The 18,439-nt window shown below is 42.1% G+C and overlaps 1 protein-coding gene across 1 annotated transcript in view; it reads right to left on the bottom strand.

Annotated features, from left to right (window-relative positions):
- Positions 1 to 2,655: 2,655 nt before the first annotated feature.
- STOX1 (storkhead box 1) overlaps positions 2,656 to 18,439 on the bottom strand; it is a 69,338-nt gene continuing 53,554 nt past the window's right edge. Inside the window, exons 2-4 of the mRNA XM_040362193.1 lie at positions 8,877 to 9,029; positions 5,345 to 7,643; positions 2,656 to 2,893 (exon numbers count right to left, since the gene is read on the bottom strand). Coding sequence (XP_040218127.1) covers positions 2,737 to 2,893; positions 5,345 to 7,643; positions 8,877 to 9,029 — 2,609 coding nt within the window. The 3' untranslated portion in view covers positions 2,656 to 2,736. The remainder of the gene's footprint in view (positions 2,894 to 5,344; positions 7,644 to 8,876; positions 9,030 to 18,439) is intronic.

The following is an 18,439-nucleotide window of genomic DNA, read 5'->3' as shown; positions in this document are numbered from 1 at the left end:
GACAACAATTGTATTGCAATGAGCAACAGACTGTGAACACTTTTTGCTGACACAAGCCTAACAGACTGCGGATAATATTCAGGATATGTCCCTATTAAGACAAGAATGGTAATGGGGCCTAAATTTAAAAGCAGAACTCCAGCCAAAGATAAAAATGAATAGTCTATTAGAAAGATAAAACCAGCTTTTGCTGCAATATTCATGAATGCCCCCCCTGCCTGGACAGTGAACTAGAAGCAAAAAAAGTCATAAGCTCATTTCTGTCAATCAGCTTTCTCTTCCAATCAGCATACTCCTTGTCAGCACATGAATGGATTGGCTTCTTGTACTTTCCTCTCACTTTTTAAGCTCCGCTATATAGGGACTGACATTTTTTTTTTTACCTGGTCAAATTCAGGTATTTAGACTTTTTTTTAATGCAAAGTGCATTAAATGAATGACTCCATGATACGTTGTAAACCACAACTAATCATATTTGATATTACAAAAATACTCGATTTACAAGAGTTGATTGGTTACCGTGGGTTTCTGCACTTTTCCTTTTTTAAATAAAGACTGGCACTCTTCCCATTGAAGCACCTACCCAATGTCCGATACATGAATTTTTACTGTGTTTGGCTACATTTAAAAAAATGTATACCGATCTTACCGATAATACCGATCTTGTGGAAGGTTTAAAAAAAAGTAGCCTCTTATGAAAGGATATTTGGTACGGTTATGTACACAGCTTACTGAATACAGAGGAGTATCCAGTGCAGTGGAATTTGGGAAGCAATGCATCTGTATTTGGACCACTCCTATGGCCGTTCAAGCAATAGACTATAAAATTGTGTCCTGCACTGCTGACCACTAGGTGTATTGAGCCATTTAGCTTATTGCACGCATGCTTATGGCAGGTGTCATAACAGCCTGGAATGCACAGGGAAAAAAAACATGCTTGGGTCCAATAGGTTGAAACTATCATTTCCGAGTTGTAAAAAGCTACTGCAGCCATGAACTTGTATTTGTTTTCTTCAGCCGGCTCCTGCCTGTAATTAAAAAGTGATCCAGGCAGCTGTATAGCTGCTGGATCACTTTTTAGTGCTGGTGGTGTGGCACCCCCCATTGCCCTGATGTCTCCATAAACAGGACCTGTGACCTTACCAATACTATCACACAGGGTGCTTGTTAGCCGTTCCCTCAGAAGAACTAATATCTCAGTAACGCAGAGCAATAACAGGTGAAGACCAGAAGTGTAGTGGACAGGCCAAAGAGAAAGGGCAACAAATTGGCAATGTCGCATGCCCCCAGCAAACTGCAGATAGCGCTGGGAGGTTATGAACATGCAAGTAGGCATCTTTGATGTCCACAGAGGCTAAAAGGTCTTCAAGATAGATGGAAGCAACAACTGGCCTGGTAGATTTCATGCAACAAAAAAAAATCCACATGGAGGAAAATGTTGCTAGACGAAAAAAAAATCTTGACAAAAAACAAGCATTTTCTTCTCTCATAGAAGAAAAGACATCTTATTCTCCTGGGACAGCAACACAAAGGGAGCCTCAAAGTGGGAGAGGTCTATCCTTTCAGCTTTGCTTGCCAGTGTCCAGTCTATTGAAAGCAGCAGCATACCCAAAGTATCTGAATACTCCATCCTGTGTCCCTTAATGTACAATTAAAGTGATGGTATGACTTTTACCTACAGGTAAGCCTATAATAAGGCTTACCTGTAGGTAAAAAGAATATCTCCTAAACATGTACAGTTTAGGAGATATTCCCCTCGCAATGCGCCGCTGAATCAGGGAGACGCCGGACTTTGCTGGAAAGAAGTCTCCTGTGAGCACGCGTGGGAGTGACATTACGGCTCGGACCACTCACAGCGCTGGAGCCGCGATACCCGGAAGACACGCCGAGACAACATATAATCTCCCTCAGCATGGACCAGGTAAGTTACTGATGCCTCGTTCTAAGGTATGCGGTGCATACTAGCTCATTATGCCTTTTGCCTTACAGGTAGAAAAAAAAAACCTGTCAGCAGGTATACAACCTCTTTAATATAAAGGATTGAAACAATGGTTTCTTACTTTCCTCAGAAGCCTGGCTTCATACAAGAAACAGAAAGTGCAGTTGCCACCGAGACAGGAAGGCAGAAATTAATAAAAAGAATTGTTCCAAGTTCTAACCCTTCCCCATTTTACTAAACATGTTATTTTGCTGCCAATGAAGACATTTCCCATCACTCATGTAAAATCTTCACAGGACAAAGATATAACCTGGCAGGGGCTCCAACCCTTTCCCACTCTATCCAAAACAAAATAAATATTTGGTCTAGATTTGGGCTTCTTACCGACAAGCAAGAATGAGCAGTTAAGACCTTTAGCTTTGGTCACAGAAATCTTCCTGAATAATTTAGTGTCAGCAATAGTTGCACAATAGATGGTTGCAATTAAAGATCTGTGGTTGGCTAGCTTGATCGAAAAAATAAATAAAAATAATAATATATAAAAATAAGTTGTTTAGGTAGTTTTCCTTACATGCAAATTAAATTTAGGTCCTTGAAATTATAGAACAAAGAACCTCCTAAGGCATACCAGAAAGTTTTGTAAAATACATTAACATATCAAGGCCATCTTGGTATTTGTGGAAAAAAAGCACCTTACCTACCAGAAAACCGAGAAGTAAAAATATAAATAATTTATTTTTCCATAAAAATAAAAAAAACATGCAAAAGCAAAAAAAAAAAAGTGTGTTGGTTGTATACTATACATTCATAGCTGGGGTCAGTTTCATTAATGAGCTGGCAGTAAGCAGTCCATCATTTTTGTTACCGACGTTTATTTCCAGATTCTGTAGAAATGTCCTTTTCTTCAAAGTTTCCAAAATCACAGAGTTACTTGATGCAAGACTTATCCGAGTTCTAGAAGAGAAGGAAATGGAGACTGAGAACCAATTTGTATTATTGAAAACACATTCAATGCTGGAACATAGAACAAAACTAATAATTAGCCCAATGTGACCACATAGGAGGCTTGTTGGCTCCCTTGTGGTAGCATTAGTGGTTGTATTCTATGTACAAAAGGTAAAGCGGCCCCCTCCCCATCCAGCGATGTCCACGAGAGCCTTGTCTTCCTGGGAACTCAACACTCCTAAATGGGTTTTGGAAGCAGCGAGAGCCAAACCAATCACAGCCAGTAAGCCAAACAGTAGAAGGGTGCGGGGCCAAGCAGCGGCTCCATGTATGAATGGACACACAGAGCCACGGCTCAGGAGCGTGCCTGCTTGGGTGCACCCAGGCAGTAGCCAGGAGCACCGATGTGGGCCCCTGAGAAGGAGGATCCGTGCTGCTCTGTACACAATTACTGCACAGAGCAGGCAAGTAACACACTGTGCCTTGCAAAAGTATTCACCCCCTTGGCTTTTTACCCATTTTGCTACATTACAGCCTTTAGTTCAATGTTTATTTAATCAGAATTATATGTAATGGATCAGAACACAATAGTCTAAGTTGGTGAAGTAAAATTAGAAACATATATAAAACTATTTTTCAGAAATAAAAAAGTGAAAATTGGCATGTGTGTATATGTTCATCCCCTTTGTTGTTATGAAGCCCATAAAAAGCTCTGGTGTAACCAATTACCCTCAGTCACATAATTGGTGAAATGATGTCCACCTGTGTGCAATCTGTCACATGATCTGTCATTACATACACACACCTTTTTGAAATCCCCCAGAGGCTGCAACACCTAAGCAAGAGGCACCACTAACCAAACACTACCATGAAAACCTATAGGACCTCTGCTTTCAGAAAATATATGTGTTTAGGGTTTCAAGTAATTTTTTTGCCTAAAAATTTAACCTGTGGGAATTTTTATTTATTTATTTTGTAGTCAACCAATTAAACTGAAGCTCCAAAAACCAAACACTTCTAGTTTTGGAATTGCGTGGGGAAAGGTTAGAACCTCAGTCAGGTTTTGTCCCCATTGGTGAGACTTCCTACATTTGATAGTTTTCCCTGGAACAGGTGCCACCAATAGGAGATTCCCTTCCCCTTTTTCTAGTGACAACTGTACATTTTTCTCACGTTGTGTTAGTGACAGTAGTCACCAGGAATGGAAGTGAAATATTTAGTCGTATTGGAAATATTCAAGTGGACAGTTAACTATGGCTCATTAGAGACAGTTAAAGCAGAGCTATCCTTGCCTTCAATCCAGCGATGTGGCATCCCAGAACTCCGACATTTGCAGCAGGCTTTCATATCGATCGCCAGCTGCTTTCATTGGCAGGGCTGAGATGACATGACTTCTGCACATGTGCGGGAGCACAGTCATCTTGGTATTACTGAACTTGTAAAAAGAGCTGCCTTTTCGCAGAGGGGTGAATGGGCACAGGGCCGCTGAAAGAAATCACGGGGCCCTGTACAGCCTACCCGACGGGGCCCCCTTCAGCTCCACCCCTGGCCCATCCCCAGATGCCATATTGTGCTGCAGACAGTGCCACCCATGCTTTCTTTTGGTGGTATTTGATCACCTCTGCGGCTTTAATTTTTTGCGCTATAAACAAAAATAGGAGTGTCAATTTTGAAAAATGCAATATTTTTTATTTTGCTATAATTAATATCCCCAAGATATAAAAAAATAAATAAAAAAGTTCTCCTCAGTTTAGGCCGATACGTATTCTACCTATTTTTGGTAAAAAAATAAAAGAAATAAAAAGTTGATTGATTTGCGCAATCTATAGGGGATAGTTTTATGGCATTTTTATTAATATTTTTTTTTTTACTACTAATGGCGGTGATCAGCGATTTTTTTCGTGAGTGCGACAATATGGAGGACACATCGGACACATTTTTGGGACCATTGCAATTTTCACAGCGAAAAGTGCTATAAAAATGCACAGATTACTGTGAAAATTACAATGGCAGTGAAGGGGTTAACCACTAGGAGGCGCTGTAGGGGTTAAGTGTGACCACATGTGTTTCTTACTGTAAGGGGGCGGGGCTGGATGTGTCGTCAGTGATCGTCGTTCACGGTCACGGAGCTTTGGACCAGGTCGTTGGCACGCCGCCGGTGGGGTGCCTGCGACCCACGGATGGGCTCTTAAAGACGACGTATATATACACACACACACACACACACACACACACACACACACATCCATGTGCCCAGCCGTGCCATTCTGTCAACGTATATAGTCGTGCGGCGGTCCTTATGTGGTTAAAAGAACTACAAATAGCATGTTTCTGTTGCTTAAAGATGTGCTTTATAATATTAATATTTAAAAAATAAAATAAAATAGTGGAGTTACCATAAAACAGGTACATAAGGAATCATGGCATTAGATGGATTTGCACCCAAGGTAAAATTCTTACCGTGGAGACTCAATTCCACTGTCTCCTGTAGTGCTATGATTCTCATTAGGGTTGGACTCCAGTGGGCTGCTCTTTGCATTAAATAACTTCAGCGTATGCTCATAGCAGGCTTGCATTTCCCCAGGTGGCTGCTCTGGCTCCCCTGCATGTTTCTCATCACTTCCTTTAATGGATGTCTGCACAGTTTCAGCCATGGAATTGCAGTCACTGGAATTGCAGTAGTCAAATATGCTGCCATCTACCAGCTCTGGAGGCGGAATGGACTCTGCAGTATCAACCTCCAGCTCAGGATGGTTGAGGAGATAGTGTGAAAATGACTGGCTGGTGCTTGCTTTGATGTGCAGAGCAGGTTTAGTATAACAGCTCGAAGAAAACACAGAACGAGTGCAATCGTCTTGGTGTTGGCTACCAGAAGCTGTACACCGATGTACAGGGGATCTCTTTGGCTCCCAGTGGCTTGCAGAAGTTTCGGATGCACTATGACCTTCATCATGTACGTTATTCCAATTAAGCGTATTCATATTTTGTATGCAAATTTCAAGATTCTGACATATTCCAACATGTTCATCTGTGTCATCTTCAATAGAGAAAGAACAAGAAGCATCCTCGTTATCCACAACATTTTTGTAACTGACCTGGTCACTGTCAGGATTTCCTTCTCTTAAAGGAGGGTGCGTTGAATATTTTGGAAAATCTTGAACGTTTACTCCACTGGCTGTACAAAAGCCATTTTGTTCCGATTTTGCTTCCCCTAATGAACCAATGTATGGTCGCCCATAATGCTTTGAGGCATTAATGTTTCTACAAAGATTTGTTTGGCTGTGTTGTAAGTGTCCATGAATAGCGCCACTCTTACCACAGTAAAGGCCTGATGAATAAGGGTTTCCTCTTTCCCAAGTCATGTCAGATTGTAAAACCACATTAGTTGGATTGTCTTCAAAAAGAGGAGTCCCATCGTCACAAGACAGAGAACTCTGCTCTTTATTTTGTTTGAACTTGTCATCTATCCTTAGAGTACTGCACTGTGGGTAATTAGGAGGATATTCCGTCAGATCATCTTTATCATTAACAGGTACCATCTGATCCTGAAACAGCTCCTCATTATAATAATCATCTACAGGCTGCTCACATTCAAAATGTCGTGTTCCAGCCTCGGCATTTGATCCTGGGCAGTCTAAAGACTTTGACCTTGGCATATTTTTTCTATTTTTTCCAGAGTTGATTCTTTTCATCTCTTTTACAGATTTGTGTCCACTGATGTTACCGGTTTCCCTATAAGAAATACCCTCAAAAGGGTTTTGAATTTGTTTTTTATAAAGGGTCTCATTTTTTTCAACATCTGCATTAGCTGGAGCGAAGACGTCTGGAACCAGTATGTCGTCATTTCCACCAGTCTGTTGAGAGGACTTCTTTACCACAGTAGTCTCCCCATGAAGAGCTGACCTTTGGACAGAGATGTCCTTTTTGGCTTTTTCTTTACTGGCCTGAACCTTTTTATGGTACTTTGACATTCTACCATTTTTCTTCTTATTGCTGCTTTTACCATTATGTCCATTTTTGTTTCGGATTATATCTGTTGAGGTCCCTTTACTAAAGTACTTTTTCTGTTCTTCCATTTTCTGCATCAACATTGTATGTTTTATCAAGTTGTCCACAGTAAGAATTGGATTGATGCGCTTAATTATTTCATGTTCTATATCACGCGGGATATTATCCAAGTTATCTTCATCTCTCACCGGCCACTCTTCTGGTGGAAACTGCGCAGAAAAGCTTGCTAGTTCTTTTTTGGATTTCTCTTTTTTAGAAACATTTCTCCAGAAGAGACTGATGCCAAATTTCTTATTGCACTTTTCTTTTTCTTTTAACGAGAGTTGTGGCTTTGTCTTAACACATGTATGATGGTCCCGTGAAGTGGAGGTGGCTTGGTTTTGAACAGCTGTTTTTGAATCCTTGACACTTTTATGTTCCTTTGGATTACTCTCATTGATTGACTGCTGCCCTAATATGTTCTGAGTGGAATTTTCAGAGAAGCAGCTGCAAGAACGGCAGTGGGACACAGAGGGGACATTAACTTTGGTTAAGTCTGCACAGCTCTCCATGCTCACAAGATAAGTAACAGTTGGAGTTGAGGCAGAATTATCTTCAGTTGCACCACACTTGGGTGAAAGTGGCTTTCTAGTGATGAAGTATGTCTGCGGAGTGACAATGAAATAACCCTCTCCAGTGTGGAAGATTTTTCGCTCTTTGATTAGAGTCCCAAGAGTAGAATAGAGAATTTCCTGGGATGGGGTTGCAATACCTATAAAATAAATAAATATTCAGCATTTAGTAAACTTGAAAACATTTTTAAAACAAACCACCAATTCTTACATCTACTGTTCTGGTGCCATTCTTATTCGGGTGCACAGTTTAGATGAACGGACAACCACGCCCTGTGGCGTAAGGTGCGGAGCCAGTGACGCAAGACAGCTTTTCAATACAGTAGGGCAGAAGCGAACACGGGAGGTACCTTGTGTGAAAATACAATTAGCGCCACCTTCCTAAAGTGCTACGTGCAAAAAAGCCTAAAATAACAATGTATTATAAATAAAATATATGACAGCTGCTGAATACTTCCAGTGAATTCTGACTAAATTCTGCCTAAAATAAGAATCACTATTTTTTTGCTTAGAATACATTTCTGAAATGTTTCTGTATGTTTTGTATATGACTTTATTGTATCATTTGCTTTATAGATTGGCTCTCCTGAGGAAGCGGGTTACCGCGAAACTAGTCGAGACTCTGACCAATCTATCAATTTACAACTACAGATGTCCCTTGGGTGACCCCTGAGCATCGTTTTTTTTGTTTATATTTTAGAATGTTAATTGTATATTTGGTTTTATAATAAATTAATTATTTTTATAAAACACTGTATTCTGTTCATTATCAGTACCGAGTCCAGGAAAATCCTTTCTGAGTGGAGACACTATAGGTTAGCCTCAGCCACTACTCGCTTGTCCCCACTCTTCCCCGCTTTACTTGAATAAATCTCTCATTATGTCCTTTAAATGAAGCTATACTCCAACTTTTTACATGTACTAACCCAATGTACTACATGTAGCCTTGAATAAATAAAGTTTTGGTCAAATTAGGATTTAATCTGCATATAAAAAAAGGATAAACCACACACTTTATTTCAATTTTAGGTGCACACCAGTTTGCATTTCTATTCCTTCCCCAAGGCCATGAAGGTGGCGTCACTTTCTTCCATTTACATGATGCCAGTACATTGTAATTTTTTTACTCTATTTGTATGGACTACCCTAAAAATGTGGCAGCAGGTTTATAGAGACCATAATTTTAGCATATTATTTTAAAGGATGGCTTCTACTTTCCTGGCATTGGTTAAAACATTACGTGCAGCTGTCCAATACATCCACAATGATGCAGAGGGTTTGTGTATGAAACATGGAGAGCTCAATTTGGGTGACTGCTCCGGGCAAGATATGGATTACACATATTGTAAACACAGTGAGCAAATGGTCCGCACCTGGGTAATGTTTTACCAGCTGCTCCATGAGGGAATCTTGCGTTACTAAAATCTGTGTGGCATTCATATCAGATATTGCACAGCATAAGACTTCAGCCAGAGGGATGAACTGAGACTGAGACACGGGGCTCATCTGTACTGGAGAAACATCACCTGCAATAAGAGAGAGACACAGAATGAAAAACACTGCAACACAAAAGGGCCTTAGGATCTAATAATATGGCACATTATGGCATATATCAAGTAAAAGGCATGCACACATTGCCTAAACAAAGCGGTTGTATACTCGCAATGATTATGGGTTTTTTTTCACCTGAAAGGCAAAAGCCATAATGAGCTAGTATGCATCGCATACAAGCTCATTCTGAAATACTTACCTCGGAACGAGGTGTAGAGAACTTACCTGGTCCACGCCGAGCGAGATGTCATCTTGCGTTGGCGTGTCTTCCGGGTATCGCAGCTCCAGCGCTGTGATTGGCTGGAGCGGCGATGTCGTCACTTCCGCGCATTCGTGGGAGACTTCAATCCGGCAAGGTCCGGCGGGCTGCCGGCCCTTTAGCCGAGGCTCCCCGCTGCGCATGCGCCACTGCAATCAGCGGCGCATTGCGAGGGGAATATCTCCTAAACCGTACAGGTTTAGGAGATATTCTTTATACCTACAGGTAACCCTTATTATAGGCTTACCTGTAGGTAAAAGTGGTAGTAAATTATCACATAAAAAAAAAAAAAAAAAAAAGTGTTAGTAAAGACTTTACTACCACTTTAAAGCCCAAGTTTAGGTAAACAGCTTTTTTTAAATAAACAAAGGACATCGCTTATTTTTAAAGAGAAGCATTAAAATCCAAAGCCACCCAGATTTTTGCACTCTCCAGTTTTAGTAATCAACCCCATTGTCCCACATTGCTCCGCACATGCTCAGTTTCTCTATTTTTAGGCACTGTAATGAATTGGTAGAAGCTGCTCTAACAGCCTAAAGATTTACTGCTGTTCACAGGTTCTGGGCTTCAGCATAATGGCGGCCTCCAGCAAGAAGAAACAGGAGCAATGCTGGAGGCATTTTACAACACACACTAGTTTTGGTAGCATATCTGTGAAATGTATATTCCTTGCTAAAGAACATTTTGTTATCAAATTATGGGTAAAGTTTCACTTAAAGTGGTTTTGCAGGGTGGCCAAAGCAAGCGGTCCAAAATTCTCTTATATCTGTAAAAACTGGAAGAACAGATAGAAATGTGTCCCCAGCTTAAGTAAAACATTAAGCCCAGGTTCACACGGACAGCGCGATTGAAATTGTGCGAGTTCAGCTGAAACACGATTTCATTCCCACGTGTCAGTCCGACTTCGGGGGCGATTTTAGAGACTTCTGTGCGGGTTCCTGCACAGATGTCTATACAAAAATCGCACCCCAAAGTTGCCAAAAGTAGTACAGAGACTACCTTCGGTAATCGGAGAGGCACTGCACCGACTCGGATGGTGCCATCCCCAGCAATAGCCACAGATTTGACATGTCAAAATGTATGCCAAAGCGCATCAACGTGAACCAGGGTGGATATAAATCAATGAGATTATATTTTTATATATATATATATATATATATATATATATATATATATATATATATATATATATATATATATATATATATATATATATATATATATAAATTAGTGCTGTCAGTTAAACGCGTTAACGGCGTTAACTCAAACCCATGTTAACGCCGTCAATTTTTTTATCGCGTGATTAACGAGGCGGCGTTCGGGGGTTATACCGGGATGATGCCTGCAGCCGCAGGCATCATCCCGGTACCGTTGTTTAGAGCGGGCGATCGGCTATCCAAACATAACAACCGATGCGGCTAAAAGGCACTCGGTTGTTATGCCGGAGGAGCGGGAGGGGACATCCCCCGCCGCCTTTCGCCGCTCTGACCGGGCCTCCCGTCCCACCGGGAGACCCGATCCTCCATCCGCCGCGTTCTGTGTCCAGGCGGAGACTGACACTAAGCCGTAAACTGCTTTGATTCAGTCTCCGCATTGAAACCACGGAAGCGGCGTCATGACGTCACTTCCGGGTTTCTCGGCTGCCAATGGCGCCGGATTTAAAAAAGTACACAGTATTCAGAATCGCCGTTTTCGGCGATCTGAATACTTTGAAGTGCAAAGGAGGGCTCGGAGGTCTTTTAGACCCCGACCGATCCCTCCATAAAGAGTACCTGTCACTAGAGGCCGACCGATATATCGGCCGGCCGATATATCGGGCCGATATTCAGTCATTTTGGAGAAATCGGCATCGGCCGATTATTATCCAAATGTGGCCGATATTTAGCAGATCTGCATCAGCAGAGTGTGGAGAAGGAAGGAGGAACATGGGGTTCGCCCTCCCTTCTCCACACTGTCTGCAGAGCAGTGCCGTGTGTGAAGGAGAATGGAGCTGTCGGACTGATGTCGGGGTGGGCGGGACCCGGGGTGGGCGGGACTCAGCTGTCCAACACCAGCCAATGGGATGAGATCATTGGCTGGATAGCTGCTGGGTCCCGCCCACCCCGGGTCCCGCCCACCCCGGGTCCCGCCCACCTCCAACATCACGATGAATCTGAGCTCCTCTCTCTCTCTGCTCTCACAGTTTCACAGCACATAATGTAGCTGAATGTGTGAAACTCTCTCTTCATACAGTTTCACAACTGCTGCAGAGAGAAAGAGGAGCTCAGATTCGTTGCGATGTTGAAGGTGGGCGGGACCCGGGGTGGGCGGGACTCAGCAGCTATCCAGCCAATGATCTCATTCCATTGGCTGGTGGACAGCTGAGCCCCGCCCAACCCGGGTCCCGCCCACCTTCAACATCGCAATGAATCTGAGCTCCTCTTTCTCTCTGCAGCAGTTGTGAAACTGTATAGAGAGTTTCACACATTATCCGCTACATTATGTGCTGTGAAACCTGCCAGTGCCATCTGCTAATGCCAACCAGCCAGTGCCACCTGCCAATGCCATCCAGTGCCACCTGCCAATGCCATGCCAACTAGTGCCACCTGCCAATGCCATCCAGTGCCACCTGTCAATGCCATCCAGTGCCACCTGGCATTGCCAATGCCATCCAGTGCCACCTGCCAATGCCATCCAGTGCCACCTGCCAATGCCACCCAGTGCCATCCAGTGCCATCTGCCAGTGCCAACTAGTGCCACCTGCTAGTGCCAACTAGTGCCACCTGCCAAGGCCATCCAGTGCCACCTGCCATTTAGTGCCACCTGCCAGTGCCATCTGCCAGTGCTAACTATTGCCAATTAGTGCCACCTGCCAGTACCATCCAGTGCCACGTGCCAATTAGTGCCACCTGCCAGTGCCAATTAGTGCCACCTGGCACCGCCACCTTAGTGCCACGTGCCAACCAGTGCCACCTGCCAGTGCCATTCAGTGCCACCTGCCAATCAGTGCCATCTGCTTTTGCCAATTGGTTCCATCCAGTGCAATCTGCCAGTGCCAATTAGCGCCACCTGCCAAAAAATAAAAAATCGGCCTAAAATATCGGCCGCAAAAATCGGCATCATATATCGGCCATCGGCCGCCCCAAATTCTAAATATCGGCATCGGTATCGGCCAGAGAAAAACCCATATCGGTGGACCTCTACCTGTCACCACATATTGCTGTCACAAGGGATGTTTACATTCCTTGTGACAGCAATAAAAGTGATCAAAATGTAAAAAAATAAAAAAACACAATTTAATATTATAAAAAACAAAACAAAAAAAAAAATGTTTTAAAGGGTGAACCTCCTTAATCGCGCGATTAATCGTGAGTTAACTATGACATTAATGCGATTAATCGCGATTAGAAATTTTAATCGCTTGACAGCACTAATATATATATATATATAAATAAAATACATAATACACACACACACACACAAATCAGATTTTATTTAAATCTGATTCTTTTGCTTTTTAATCACATTTCTTGTACAAAAATGCTTTTGGAGTAAAAATCTAGCTAAAATATTTTCTATTTAAGATGCATAAATAAATTTAGTTTATTCAGCATGAAATGGAGCTTAGTTATGTAGCATAAGGCTGTATATTCTGCAATATTTACACTTTTGGTAAACTCATTCAATCAATTTAAGCTCTGAAATTGCTGTTTTACCAATCTGACAGCTTATTATTCTAAAATAGAATCTTTAATATTTGCAAACAAAATGAAGGTTTTCTAACTACCAGCAAGAATAAGTCCTTACATTTAACGAGTGCCTGTCATTTCAGATCCATCATGGCAGCGCCAGTTAGCGGGCATCCACTCACTTGCTGCCACCACATCCCTCACCTTGTTGTGTCACTGCCACATCAGACATCCCATTAAAGTGAATGAGACTGTCGGTGAGTCAACAGCGCGTCAGAGGAGGAGCCGCTGCGGGACAGAAATTACAGTTGACCTTTAAAAATTGTGATTTAAAAAAAAAAAAAAAAAGCAAGCTTTTTTACTAGTGATTTAAATAATGGATTTAAATTGACTTGATTTAAAGCGGGAGTTCACCCATTTATGAAATTTTTTTTTTCTCCCATAAGGTTCCTGCTCGTTCGGTCTAGGGGAATCGGCTATTTGTAGTAAAATATGAGCTGTACTTACCCGTTTTCGAGCTGCATCTTCTTCCGTCGCTTCCGGGTATGGGTCTTCGGGAGCGGGCGTTCCTTCTTGATTGACAGCCTTCCGAGAGGCTTCCGACGGTCGCATCCATCGCGTCACTCGTAGCCGAAAGAAGCCGAACGTCGGTGCGGCTCTATACTGCGCCTGCGCACCGACGTTCGGCTTCTTTCGGAAAATCGTGACGCGATGGATGCGACCGTCGGAAGCCTCTCGGAAGACTGTCAATCAAGAAGGAACGCCCATTCCCGAAGCCCATACCCGGAAGCGACGGAGAGGATGCATCTCGTAAACGGGTAAGTACTGCACATATTTTAAAATAAATAGCCGATTCCCCTAGTAAAAACGAGCAGGAATCTAAGGGGGAAAAGTGCCCTCTAAGGGTGAACCCCCGCTTTAAAGGGGTTGTAAAAGGTTAAAAAAAAGTAAAGGCCATTTATGGATTTTTCTTAGTGCAGTCCTCCTTCGATTTTGCTTTTAAATGTCCATATTTCTTCTGGAGCAGGAGAGTCAGGACACTCTACTTTGCAGATAGAGAAAGGAGCTGTGTGTTAGTGGGCGTCCTGACACTCCTGCTCGCCCCCTCCCCCCTCAAGAGGCTTTCGCCACACCAGGGAGAAAGCCTTGCATTACTGTGTGGAGTTACAGACAGAAGAACAGGAAGTGAGGATTTACATTTAAAAGCAAAATCGAAGATTGAGGTAAGTGAAGACTGCACTAAAGGTAAAGGAAGCTATTTAGGTGGTAAAAAAAAAAAACATAACAAAAAAAAACATACCTTTACAACCCCTTTAACTCAAATTCACCCTGATGTGAACCTAGGTTTATAAATATTTTTCTACATGGGAGGAAAAAAATAAAATAAATACTAAGTAAACTGTTCATCCACTGATGTATGCAGTATGTACCCTCAGGGCCCTTTCACACCTGAGCGTTTTGTAGCCTGAAGCTATAAAAACGCTAGAGGGGGGAAAAATTCCATTATTCTCAATGGCGATATTTCACATCTCCACTCCAAAACGTCTGAAGCCGAACGCTCGAATTGGGCTGATTTGGGCATTTTTGAACGTTTGTATTCCCATAGAAACTAATGGAAATGCTCGATTCAAGTGTCTAGCGCGACAACAAGAGTTTAAGGGCGTTGTGTCGCTTTAATCTGTTCTGTGAAATCGAATATTCACCCAGGAAGAAGATAAAAAATTAAAAAAAAATTTAAAAAAATCTACAAAACATAGCAACAAATGATGAAAGATAATTTTTCCTATTGGCTAAAATAAAAAAATAAAAACATGACGAAGTTCAAAAATGTCGGACAACGCTGTGTGCAAATACGCGCGGGAAAAACGCTGTTCTGTACATAGATGGTGTACAGGAACCCCTCAGAAATGCTTGTGTGATTGGCTTACCGATTTTCCCAGAAGTCTGCACAGGGTGGTCAAACGCCTACCTATTCCTAACATCTAAAAAATAGTAAAACAAATAAAAGTTCTACCAGCATTACATCTGGAATAAATGTAATCAACATGAAATTCCAAAATGTTTTTTTTTTTATTTTTGGTAAAAAAAAAAATCCTAGGTCATGTTAAAACATTGTTAATGTAATTATAAGCGGTACTTGATTAAGGGCTCAGTGTGCCTGGAGCTCAGAATTATGTTGGGTTCATTATCATTTGTCTTTGTAATAAATTCATTTCCCCCAGCATTGATTCCAGACATCCACAACAGAGTTTCATTTCCCTACACTGAGAGGCCCACCAAGGTTTCCTGAGGCCAAGATGTCTGCTGTCGGGGGTGCAAAAAAACAAAGCCGAGCTAGCAGATTGAATATCTCTGCATTATAAGTCATCCTCTAGTACAAGGAGTGTAAACAGCTATATATGTTGCTCAAACACAGGCAAATACAGTCAGGTCCATAAATATTGGGACAACAACACAATTCTAATATTTTTGGCTCTACACACCACCACAATGGATTTGAAACGAACATGATGTGCTTTAACTGCAGACGTTTAGCTATAAATTGAGGGCATTTACATCCAAATTAGGTGAACGGTGTAGGAATTACAACAGTTTGTATATTTGCCTCACACTTTTTAAAGGGACCAAAAGTCATAAATCAAACTTTCACTTTAATACTTGATTGCAAATCCTTTGCAGTCAATTACAGCCTGAAGGCTGGAACGCATAGACATCACTAGACGCTGGGTTTCATCCCTGGTGATGCTCTGCCAATCCTCTGCTGCAACTGTCTTCAGTCCCTGCTTGTTCTTGGGGCATTTTCCCTTCAGTTTTGTCTTCAGCAAGTGAAATGCATGCGCAATCAGATTCAGGTCAGGTGATTGACTTGGCCATTGCATAACATTCCACCTCTTTCCCTTAAAAAATGATTTTGGTTGCTTTCGCAGTATGCTTCAGGTCATTGTCCATCGGCACTGTGAAGCGCTGTCCAATGAGTTCTGAAGCACTTGGCTGAATATGAGCAGATAATAATATTGCCCGAAACCCTTCAGAATTCATCCAGCTGCTTTTGTCAACAGTCACATCAATACAAGAGAACCAGTTCCATTGGCAGCCATACATGCCCACGTCATGACACTACCACCACCATGCTTCACTGATGAGGTGGTTTGCTTTGGATCATGAGCAGTTCCTTTCCTTCTCCATACTCTTCTCTTCCCATCACTCTGGTACAAGTTGATCTTGGTCTCACCTGTCCATAGGATGTTGTTTCAGAACTGTGAAGGCTTTTTTAGATGTTGTTTGGCAAACTCTAATCTGACTTTCCTGTTTTTGAGGCTCACCAATGGTTTACATCTTGTGGTGAACCCTCTGTATTGACTCTGGTCAAGTCTTCTCTTGATTGCTGACTTTGACACACATACACCTACCTCCTGGAGAGAGTTCTTGATCTGGCCAACTGTTGTGATTTTTTTTTTACCAGGGAAAGAATTCTTCGGTCATCCACCACAGTGGTTTTCTATGGTCTTCCAGGTTTTTGGTGTTGCTGAGCTCACCGGTGCGTTCCTTTCTTTTTAAGGATGTTCCAAACTGTTGATTTGGCCACACCTAATGTTTTTGCTTTCTCTGATGGGTTTGATTTGTTTTCAGCCTAATGATGGCTTGCTTCACTGATAGCGACAGCTCTTTGGATCTCATATTGAGAGTTGACCGCAACAGTTCCAAATGCAAATAGCACACTTGAAATTAACTCGGGACCTTTTATCTGCTCCATGTAAATGGGATAATGAGGGAATAGCACACACCTGGCCACGATTTCCCCATCACATATTCGATGTAGATGGGGGGGGCGCCCCAGCCTAGTGCATCATTCCGAGTATATTTATTAATAAAAACAAAATGAACAACGACTTAAAGCGGAATCTACCGCCCCCCCCCCTCTTCCAGTGTCACATTTGGCACCTTTCGGGGGGGAGCAGATACAGTGCCTTGCGAAAGTATTCGCCCCCCTTGAACTTTGCGACCTTTTACCACATTTCAGGCTTCAAAGATATATAAACAATTTTTTTTTGAAGAACCAACAACAAAGTGGGACACAATCATGAAGTGGAACAAAATGTATTGGATATTTCAAACTTTAACAAATAAACAAACTGAAAAATTGGGCGTGCAAAATTATTCAGCCCCTTTACTTTCAGTGCAGCAAACTCTCCAGAAGCTCACTGAGGATCTCTGAATGATCCAATGTTGACCTAAATGACTAATGATGATAAATAGAATCCACCTGTGTGTAATCAAGTCTCCGTATAAATGCACCTGCACTGTGATAGTCTCAGAGGTCCGTTTAAAGCGCAGAGCGCATCATGAAGAACAAGGAACACACCAGGCAGGTCCGAGATAATGTTGTGGAGAAGTTTAAAGCTGGATTTGGATACAAAAAAATTTCCCAAGCTTTAAACATTCCAAGGAGCACTGTGCAAGCGATAATATTGAAATGGGAGTATCAGACCACTGCAAATCTACGAAGACCAGGACGTCCCTCTAAACTTTCAGCTCATACAAGGAGAAGACTGATCAGAGATGCAGCCAAGAGGCGCATGATCACTCTGGATGAACTGCAGAGATCTGCAGCTGAGGTGGGAGACTCTGTCCATAGGACAACAATCAGTCGTATACTGCACAAATCTGGCCTTTATGGAAGAGTGGCAAGAAGAAAGACATTTCTTAAAGATATCCATAAAAAGTGTCGTTTAAAGTTTGCCACAAGTCACCTGGGAGACACACCAAACATGTGGAAGAAAGTGCTCTGGTCAGATGAAACCAAAAATCTAACTTTTTGGCAACAATGCAAAACGTTATGTTTGGCGTAAAAGCAACACAGCTCATCACCCTGAACACACCATGCCCACTGTCAAACATGGTGGTGGCAGCATCATGGTTTGGGCCTGCTTTTCTTCAGCAGGGACAGGGAAGATGGTTAAAATTGATGGGAAGGTGGATGGAGCCAAATACAGAACCATTCTGGAAGAAAACCTGATGGAGTCTGCAAAAGACCTGAGACTGGGGACGGAGATTTGTCTTGCAACAAGACAATGATCCAAAACATAAAGCAAAATCTACAATGGAATGGTTCACAAATAAACATATCCAGGTGTTAGAATGGCCAAGTCAAAGTCCAGACCTGAATCCAATCGAGAATCTGTGGAAAGAACTGAAAACTGCTGTTCACAAATGCTCTCCATCCAACCTCACTTAGCTCAAGCTGTTTTGCAAGGAGGAATGGGCAAAAATTTCAGTCTCTCGATGTGCAAAACTGATAGAGAGACATACCCCAAGCAACTTACAGCTGTAATCGCAGCAAAAGGGGGCGCTACAAAGTATTAAACTTAAGGGGGGCTGAATAATTTTGCAAGCCCAATTTTTCAGTTTTTTGTTTGTTAAAAAAGTTTGAAATATCCAATAAATTTCGTTCCACTTC

This window comes from Rana temporaria, chromosome 8 (assembly GCF_905171775.1).
Source record: "Rana temporaria chromosome 8, aRanTem1.1, whole genome shotgun sequence".
Taxonomy (NCBI): domain Eukaryota; kingdom Metazoa; phylum Chordata; class Amphibia; order Anura; family Ranidae; genus Rana; species Rana temporaria.
This window is presented reverse-complemented; position numbering and strand designations above follow the sequence as displayed.